General features: G+C 39.9%; 1 protein-coding gene across 1 annotated transcript in view; it reads right to left on the bottom strand.

Moving 5' to 3' along the window:
• Positions 1–1,552: 1,552 nt before the first annotated feature.
• pde5ab (phosphodiesterase 5A, cGMP-specific, b) overlaps positions 1,553–10,325 on the bottom strand; it is a 66,193-nt gene continuing 57,420 nt past the window's right edge. The window contains exons 20-22 of the mRNA XM_079295748.1: positions 4,098–4,172; positions 3,134–3,217; positions 1,553–2,972 (exon numbers count right to left, since the gene is read on the bottom strand). Coding sequence (XP_079151874.1) covers positions 2,853–2,972; positions 3,134–3,217; positions 4,098–4,172 — 279 coding nt within the window. The 3' untranslated portion in view covers positions 1,553–2,852. The remainder of the gene's footprint in view (positions 2,973–3,133; positions 3,218–4,097; positions 4,173–10,325) is intronic.

Genomic DNA, 10,325 nt, shown 5'->3' with positions numbered 1-10,325 from the left:
TAATAGAGAGCTGAGTCAGTAAGTAGCCCCGTATCGGGCCAGAAGTATCCCAGGATCTAACAACAGTGGGGAAATGATTCTCTGCATGTGACCCATCCCTGTATATGCAGGGAGCAGTGGGCTACCAATGACAGGCACCCGGGGAGCAGTTAGGGGTTCAGTGTGTTGCTCAGGGACACTTCGACACAGGACACGGTGCAGCCGAGGATCGAACCGGTGACCTTTCGGTTGGCGGCCAACCCTCTCTAAGCCACGGTCGCCCCATGAAATGCTTTTCGGCCCTACTCTCAGAATTGATCCAAAATCGAGTTTGCAGGCCTGTTGGTATTGGTACTCTCATTATCATTAACTTTATATGAGAGCTAGTTTGGACATGTGGTCTACCAGCCTGTTATGGTTGCTGTGTCAGCATCTGCCAGTTACCACGTTTTTGTTTGTTGGTTTGTAACTTCACTTACCATTCTGATACTTCTGCTTGCCGCCACTTTTGGTGCACAACAGTCCTCATTTTGGTCAAACATGTATGCTGGAATCTTTCCAATGTTTCCTCTAACTGAATAGACCAGAGGCCGGAAGTGTCGCTGCACCTTGTGAGCCTGACGCGGAAGCTTCCCGCCGCCATCTTCATGCGCACTGCTCAAGAGAGGTATTTTTGGGAAATGCGATACATGTTGTTTCTGTTGCCTTCTTCAGATCTGTCCCTCGACACAATACTATCTCTGAACTTCCACCTCGCGGCTCGTTTTTGCTCTGGTGTGCATTGTGAGACCAGACAGGTGTCTGCCTTTCCAACTCATGTCCAATATATTGTATCACCAATCAAACCTCTCAGAGGTGGGCAATACAAATTTCAATTTCAAGTGTAGTGATATTTATTTTCTTATTTTAATTGCAAAAATATTCGTATGACCTTTTTTTGCTTTGTCATTATGGGATATTGAGTGCAGATTGATGGGGGGGGGGAATGAAAATAAAAGATTTTAGCATTAGGCTGCAACATAACACTGGGAAAAAATGAAAGGCTCTGAATACTTGATGCACTGTACTAGAACGTTGTAACCATTGCAGCGATGCAGCAGTGTTCCTCTCCATGTGATTGAGTGTCATTTGTATCTTTAAAGAACCCGCGTCAGCATAAAGCCTTGATACTTTCTGAATTATTTTCACCAAGTTTCGTTGATACAATCAGACTTTGCAGTAGAAGTAGAAACTGTCTGAAGTATTTGGGCCAATCTTTTCTCTCTTGGTGAATTTCTTGTACATCAATTCAATAAGAGAAGCTTGATGATGGATACAAGGTGTTAATACATGACAGAGTGTACCAGAGATAAATGGTATCCTTGTGCCATCTTATTGGTTGGTTTTTAGCAAAGTCCAGTTATGCAATAGACAGAGCATAACTGAAATGAAAGAGACCTAGTAGTAAATCATGACACTGGCTGGTCAGGCTGCTCACAATTTAACACAAATGTTACTTCATCACTCAATATATAATAAAGTAACACAAACAGCCTCGTATAGTGGGAAAGCATTAACGGATGCAGAGACGTGGACAAATACAAACTTTTTTTCTTTTAATTGTGAATTGGTCCTATTTTATCACAAGGCAGTGGAAACATGTAGACCTGGTCTTTGGCTCCTTTACATTTTGAAAAAAAAAATAATTCTAAGTTTCAAACAACACAAAACAGTACATTCTACATTTCATCTGAAATAGTTGTTCCTAAGAAAGGTCCTTCAAAAAAGCAGACAGGATTTGTTAAATTATGAAAACTACACTTCCCATATAAAGCATTGTGTGCTCGTGACAAAAGGAGGACCGTACGATATAGAAACTCTAATAAATATATCAAATAAATATACAATAGACAAGACAATGAGTGAAAACAAGTTACAAAAGACCCTTGTGTGTGTATTCTGTGAACGAAGGCATTTAACAAGCGTATCAGATTATTGTGACGCTATGTAAACTATATAGTTGGTACAATATCTGGACTTCAGTGTTCCCCTAAATGTTATTACCTGTGAGTGATAATATGTGAGACTTCACGATGAAAGCCACTCTGTGCAAAAATAAAAAAGGCGAATGTAATAAATATAGCTTAGTGCGGACTCTGTTATTTTCTCTGGTGAGTGACGCCCATGGAAAAATGGTGACGATAGGAGGACAAGTCTCACCCAGTTTGGCGAAATGAGCATGACCTCTGAAACAAGGATTATGTGTCATGAGCACAGCATTGCACTTCATTGTCATGGGAGTTAGAGTTTAAGGTTTTATGTTAAGGTATATTACAAGCTGGGTCTTATTTTCATAGATCTAGCCATTGTTTCTGTTCTATGTACTCAGTTAAGTTATTGCTGATATCTGGGAACACGGCGATATTGTTACAAAAAGTCAGCTTTTAGATGATCAGAACGGTTGTAAAGCTTATGGAAGCATTTAACTCAAAGCACTGCTGTCCCGACGCAAAGCCTGACTGCTAGCATAACTCTGAGTCTTTTTTAGTGATGCTGCCGCATTCCTAGATCAGAGTATTTAACTTGGTGAGCACAACCTAATTATTACAGACAGGAAGGGACAAACCTACAATGAGACCAAAGTTCCAGGAAACTTGTTATTTTCCATGTGTAAGCAAAACTCTCAGCATAAGTTGGGACCTGAACCTGCTCAAGAGTTGGTCAATTTGAAGGAAAGTGTGTCTGCCCCGTTACTGTGTTTTTTTTCATCAGACAATCTTTTCTTGTTCGAGAAATGATCTCATTTGTCTTTTTAGATGTCATGCTAATTTCATGACATTGTGAGAGACCAGGTTGGACAGGAAGGACCCTGGAGATTTGTGCTGGTGTTGGGATCACAGCAAGCCATTAACCAGCCCCTTCTCGCACTCCTCGGCCAAATGCTTCCAATGCTGCCGGTTTTCCTGACATCCTTCCAGCAGCGGGGAGCAATACTCCGACATGCCAGCCAAAGTCTGACAGTGACAAAGAAAATGTTAATTCATCTTTGGGGGAGATAATGAAAAGATTGTCCATCATTGGCATTGAAAAAAATGCCCTTTCCAGCTTTTCATTCGGTACGTTGGTTTCTCGCAAAACAAAAACAGTCAATTTGTTGTTAAATTGTTGGATTTACCTCATACAACTGAGTGCAGATGGCATCAATGAAGGACACCTGCATGCTGGGTATTTTATCTCTCTTCTCACGATTCATCAGGTCCTAAGGTAAAAGGATTGAAAAAAACGACATGTAAACAAAATGAACAAACTGTCCATGACATCTAACATCATGTAGTGACAGATTTCAATTGCTTGTTTTGTCATAAGGCAAAAACTCAAAGATTTTTCATTTTCCATCATGCATGCAAATACAAGTGGCAAATCCTCACATTGGAGAGGCTGTCACCATGAAATTACTCTAAAAAGATAATCAATAATTATTTATTGTTTATTTGATCAGTTGCCTAACCTCAACAAACTACGCAGGGTAAAGTTATGGGATTCATAATTATGCCACAAGGGCCCATTGAAGTAATGGAGCCAGATAAAGCCATGATAACTGGTTAGTTTGTCTCTATGGTAAGGTCATCTTTATTATCCCCGTGGGGCAATTTGTTGCACAGCCAGCAATAATACAATTAGCACACCAATCAGAACACAATTCACACAAATGACATAGTGTTAATCAACACTACATGTTATTTATGACAGAGGCACAGACAAACTGGCAGGAGGCTGATTTTAAGGATAATAAATGGTAGTCCGTGTGACTTTCCATAAGATATGATTCATAATATAATAACAAATACAAAATAATAGTAATTATAATTATAAACACCTGATTTATGTCATGGTTTAAGCAAACGACTTTAAGAATATTCATAAATATATATCTAATGTGCAATTATTTAAGACATCAATAGTCCCTCCAGTCATCAGGGAACACACATAGATACAGTTGAGTATCATCAGTATAGCGCTAAATGAGAGGCCATGTCTTTTGATGACAACAACCTGGCCAAACAAACCCGTTACGGATCCCTGAGGCACACCATAGCTTAGAGAGGTGTTGGTCACACAGAATAAACTCCGACACTTACAGTGGGCTCAATGTTCAGCTCCCGTCTCTCCTTATCTCCCTGCTCGAAGAACTCAGTGGCAACCAGCTCTGCAATCTGCATCAGAGAGAAGAAACTGCTTAGTTCAACTATAATCTTTAACCTAAAGCAGACATATTGATTCAAAAAGTCAATGGAAATTTCGCTGATGAAAAGAACGCGACAAAAAGAGAACCATCAAGGACTTGTATCTTAACACAATGAACAATATTAACACTTCGTTCCAAGAGCGGGTTACTACATGCAAAAACTTGCAAAAGTGTTTTTATCCACTTGTGACACCAAGGACAGAAGAAACTGTTCAGGTATCACAACAAGGAAAACATCACAGTCTGAGATTAAACTGTCAACATCAACATCAAATCCTGAGGGGTTTCTTTAGGACAGGGGTCTCAATGTGCTGAAATCTATCCTTGGCTGTGGTACGGCTGCACACACAAACTCAGCAACTCTTCTGGAACTTTTAATTGGCCATTAATACTCCTAAAGTAAATGGCTTAAATTGCCAATGTGTTTGCCGATAGAGAGATATTGTTGAACAAGCTCTTCTTTTCTGGACGTAGAATATCAGTGATTTACAACATGCAATTCTTCAGAAATTGCGCTTTGGTGAATGGCTTTCCTGCTTTGGCGGTTAACTTAACCTCATAACTTGCTTCAATGGCAGCAGCATCCTTCTTGGCTTCATGGAAAAGACATTGCTGAGACTTCAAGTCTCTGGAGCTGCGTGGCTCGTTTGTTTCTCGGTGTCCCTGGTATTTCTCAGAGTTTAGTCGAGTAATGATGTTTGAGATTATATTTCGATGAAACAGCAACTTTTCCTCCACCAGCTTAAACTTCACAAAATAAACCCTGCAATGTCCATCTTTCTAGGAACTGTCTGAGTTCATCCACTTCCTCTTCGGTTTGAAAAGAGACCTTTGATCCTTGTTGGTTGCAGCCAAACAACTCTAATAATATGTTTTAAACAGAATTGTATTTTTACTATTTGAACTGTAAATGAAGGAGTTGTTTAAATTGATATAAAAAATAGGAAAATAAATATTAAATGAAAAAAATATTTTGCATGCCAGAGTATTTTACATTTTTGACATCATGTCACAGGCCATTCCCTCTCTGTTGCTGGCTGCCGGCAGTTTGACCAAATGCAAATCTCAAAGTGATTAAGATTCAGTTCAACCATTCTGAAACTAAAATGGAACTCTAATGAAAAGTAAAGAGGAAATAATCTTCCCTTTGGTTTTGTCAGAGGAGAGAGGATGTTTAAGTGAGGGAACATATTTGCATGTTTACTTCCCTGAATGTTTTTTTTCCAAGAGGACTGAGGGCACAGCTGTTTTCATTAATGAGCACTTGTCAACACGCAACCACATATACACATACATAGAGTGCCTGTCTGAACTTCTCTCCACTGTGCCTGTGGTTCCTAACGAGATGCCGACTAACGGAGGTCAGCGGGGAGATGAAACAACAGGGACACAGCTCTGAGATGGATAAGGAGAACGATGAAACAAATATATGTGTGTGTGTGTGAGATAAAGACAGAAATAGAGTGCTAAGATGTAAACAGAGTCAGAAATGGGAGGATCAAATATGACGACAGAAGAAGATATTAAGCAGTGCTGCACTGCTCTTTGCTGTAGAAACCGTTTAGCATGTTGCACTTCAGGTTAGACCCTAATTAGTGACAGAAGATGTTTTGCCTTTGAAACTGATGAGAAACACCTGTTGTGACATCACTGATTGGGGTGTGGCCTGAAGTGAAAGATGCTAGAAAGTCTCAGCCAATAGAGGACAATTCAGCAGCTTTCTATCCTCTGTCATTCAACAGAGAACTCGCCAATGAATGACTACTGCTGTAATTTAAACCTGCAAACAATGTTTGCCCTACCATTTACCTCATTTATGTGCCATTGTTTTGTTTCAGCTCAGAATGAGTCTTTACTGCCCATCGGAGAGTAAATGTTGGACTAAAGCTTTTGACATACTATCTGCGTCCGCAGACTAGTACCAATCACGCAGACGTGCACGTCGATCCATTCATACTCCAATTGAGGGTCTGTGTCGGTTGGCATTCCAAGCATGCATATTACCCGATCCACACGCTATTCTATTTGGGAGCAGCAATGCAACATAATGCTGTTTACCAGGAGTCTTTTGTATTCTTTTAGAGACAATAATATGGGTAACGGCGGATCTCCTCGAACAACCTCTCTTCATAACAAGCATCCATTTGATCTTTTTCTTCGTCTTGGCAAACCAGATAGAGGTACCAACTGGACTGGAGTGTGTAACTAAACTGGAGCATATGCTATGCCACCCATGGGCGACATTTACATCACACAAACCACAGACGAGGAAGGTATGAATTGGCCTTTACATACTGCTAATGTTCTGTGTCTGCTCTGAAAGGGAGAAACTGTTTGCTAACACCATGAAACTTCATGGGGCTGTTGCTATGCCACTATTATCCTGGACGGCAGATGGATTCCCGCAATATCACGAGAGCACAAGATCACACAAGAATCGATCTTGTCAGGGTTCAAGTAAAGCGTTTGTGTTACGGACCAATCAGTGTCCTGTGAGGAGTTACTGGCAGCTACGGGCGTGATTTAGGTGTGTGTGACGCGACAGAGGGGGGCGACTCTTTATTGGAACAAGTTCAGCTCACTGGAAAATCATTGGGTTTAAAATCGCGTAGCTGCATGCTAAGTTGGACCTGATTGCTGTGTCAAAACCAGAACAAGTTCAGCTGAACCACAGCTAAACTGCAGCTGAACTAATTTATGTTCCAAAGGTCGACCCCACACTGTGACTTAAAGCAAAAATAGACCTTTTCACTGGGGACGTCTTGACTTGTCTTGCACTAATGCTGCGTCCCAGAAGCCTTGGAACTAGTCTACAATGTACAATGGCGTTCCTATCAACTCTGGGAAAATCCATCTACCCCAACTTCACAAAGAAGCTGTTGTCTGACATCAAACAACAATAGAAGCATACATTGTTAATGGTATACCATCAACTAAATGGCAATGAAAGGTACATTTGCCTGTACTTACTTAAACACATTCCCAGTAAAACCTGTTCTGCATGTTAATTGATGTCCGTAAGTAAAGTGTATAATGCGTCTGTTACCTCCTGCATTCTGTTCCCTCCTCTGGGTTGTTTACATGAGAGTTCAGTTGTGCAGTTTTTCAAAATCAGCCATTTTTTTGGTTATGTTTTGGCCCTACACCTGGAACACTTGGAGGTTGGAAGTTGAAAATTAAAAATTTCAACCTCAAGACTACGGAATAAATTTCAAGACTACGGACAACCGCCCGCTGTAGTCTAGGTATGCCCCCTTTTTTTAATATCCGCATTCGATTATTATACTGTGTAGTGTTACACCTATCATTATCAGCGACCATGCTCCCGTAACATTAATATGGATAAGAATTGCCATACATAAACCTATGACTAGATGGCGCTTCAACACATCTCTTCTCAAAGACCCCCAGTTCGACAGTCTCATTAAAAAAGAGTGGGAGTCCTTATAAATAAATGATTCCCCAGAGTCATCACCAACCCTTCTGTGGGAAACATGGAAAGCAGTTTTAAGAGGAATAATCATCTCATTCTCCGTTTACAAAAAAAAGAAAGAAAAACAACAAGAAGCTGAACTGGAACAACAAATCAACCGACTCGAAATCATTAATGAATTCCAAATAAACAAAATTATAAATAATAAAACTCAATTCCTCATACACAGACTTAGAGAAGAACATTTTCACCAGAGCAATAAGTCCTGTAAATATTTGGCAAATCAAATTAAACAAAATAAAGAAAAAACAACAATCTCAATCATTAAGAACTCAGCAGAGAAGCCCACAAATTCACCCGATGAAATAAATTAAATTTTCAGAAGTTTTTATGCCAATCTATATTCATCAGAAAAGGACCCAAATCAAGAACACATCAATTCATTTCTCAACAGCATTGATTTAGCACAGCTTAACAAAGAACAAATCAACATACTTGACTCACCATTAACACAGGACGAACCTTTTACGGCCCTCAATCTGATGCCCAATAACAAAGCACCAGGTCCCGATGGCTTCCCAGCTGAGTTCTATAAACACTTCTGGTTCATTCTAGCTCCACTCTTTAACAAAATGACAACTGAAATAAAACAAAATTTGTAATTTCCAGCCAACATGAACACAGCCAGTATATCACTCCTCCTCAAACCAAACAAAGATCCAACTCTTCCTTCTAGTTACCGTCCCATTTCTCTCCTCAATGTAGATATTAAAATCATCACTGAGGCATTAACTCACAGATTAGACAAAGTCACTCCATCCATAATTCATCCAGATCAAACCGGCTTTATCAAAGGTAGACATTCATCCACTAACACACGCAGACTGTTTCATTTAATCAATTACTCATCATTACAACAAACTGGTACCATCATAGCCTCCTTGGATGCAGAAAAAGCCTTCGACAGAGTAAACTGGACATTTCTCACAAGCACATTACAAAGATTGGGTTTTGGGGAATCATTTATTAACTGGCTTAAGATTCTGTACACTTCACCTACAGCCACTGTCATCACTAATGGACAAACCTCACAAAGCTTCACACTGCACAGGGGGACTAGGCAAGGATGCCACTCTCTCCCTCACTTTTCACCATTTTCATTGAACCGTTAGCTGCAGCTATTCGTCAGAACATCTATATAAAAGGAATTCAAACACTCAACACCCATCACAAGATCAGTCTCTATGCAGATGATATATTGCTCTTCCTACAAAACCCCTACTCATCACTACAGGAAACTATTAAAGTTATTGAATCATTCTCTAATATCTCCGACTACTCCATTAACTGGAACAAATCATCCATCCTTCCATTATAGTAACAGTTGGGATGGGGCAGCCCATACACCACCTATCCCTTTTTGTACAGGTGCCATCACGTATTTAGGAATACATATTTCCCCCAGGCTGTCAGAGCTGTTCACACTCAACTTCACTCCATTACTTAAAACAATAAATGACGACCTCCTCCGCTGGATGAACCTACCACTATCACTCATGGCAGAATAGCTACAGTTCAAATGACAATACTTCCTAAAATGAATTACCTTTTCACAATGATACCATCTCAACCCACCCACTCCTGGTTCAAGTCGCTTGACTCAATCGTTACTCAATTCTACTGGAAAAATAAAACATCAAGAATTAAACTGGCCACTCTACAAAAACCACACAAGGAGGACTTGAAGCTCCACATCTTTTCCACTACTCTCTAGCAAATTAACTTCAATACATTCTTAAATGGATCCACCCCAATCAATCAGATAACACATGGTTAGATATCAGTGGCGGGCCGTGCATTTTATACCTGGGCCTTCACTGCTGTCCTGCAGCTGAAACACAGCTACGGTTGTTATTTGTTTCATGTAAAGATGAAGCAAACACCTGTCTGCAGAGAATACGCCGGGAGTGCGTCTGCTCTGACTGCAGTGGATGGGCCGATACTGCCCCTGACTTTGTTTACGTTAAAGCATTTTTTCGGACGTTATTATTTTGTAATTTGCCCTCATTTATGTACTTTCTTATGTTTTTTTTCTTTCATAATAAAAGGCTCAGACACACACACACACCGTTCTCCCATATATTGTATCTCACTGTTCTTGTCGTCCTCTTGTTGTTATGTCTATGTATTGTCTCCTGTCTTGTAATAAATAAATAAAAAAACAAAAAAACTTTTACATCAAGTAGACAGGAACACGACTCCATATGAACGCTTATGTTGCTCTTTGTCTGATGGACGTGTGAATAGTCAACTGCTTGCTAACATGTCAGCTATAACAACTTAATAAGGTGATAGTATGTCAGATGTTGTGTCTTCAGCTTATTCGGTTGCCAAGTGACCAAAACGAGTACTATAGTTTAATTTAGGTAGATTGTTTTTCCGTCATTTTTTAATGGTTATAGTGGGATTACCTTTTTCTGCTTTTATGTGTCAAGTTATTGACAGTAAACAGAGCATACTGCCACAATAAACAGAACAAGCAGACAAAACCAAATGAGTACTTCCTACTCATACCACTGCTTCTCTTGTTCTCTAGTTGTTTTCAATGATGCGTAAGGATGAGTACCATTGAATGGCATTGAATGATGAATGAGAAAGAAAGTTGTCATATGTCCTACAGAAACTGGC

Source organism: Melanostigma gelatinosum, assembly GCF_949748355.1.
Source record: "Melanostigma gelatinosum genome assembly, chromosome: 23".
Classification (NCBI taxonomy): Eukaryota; Metazoa; Chordata; class Actinopteri; order Perciformes; family Zoarcidae; genus Melanostigma; species Melanostigma gelatinosum.
This window is presented reverse-complemented; position numbering and strand designations above follow the sequence as displayed.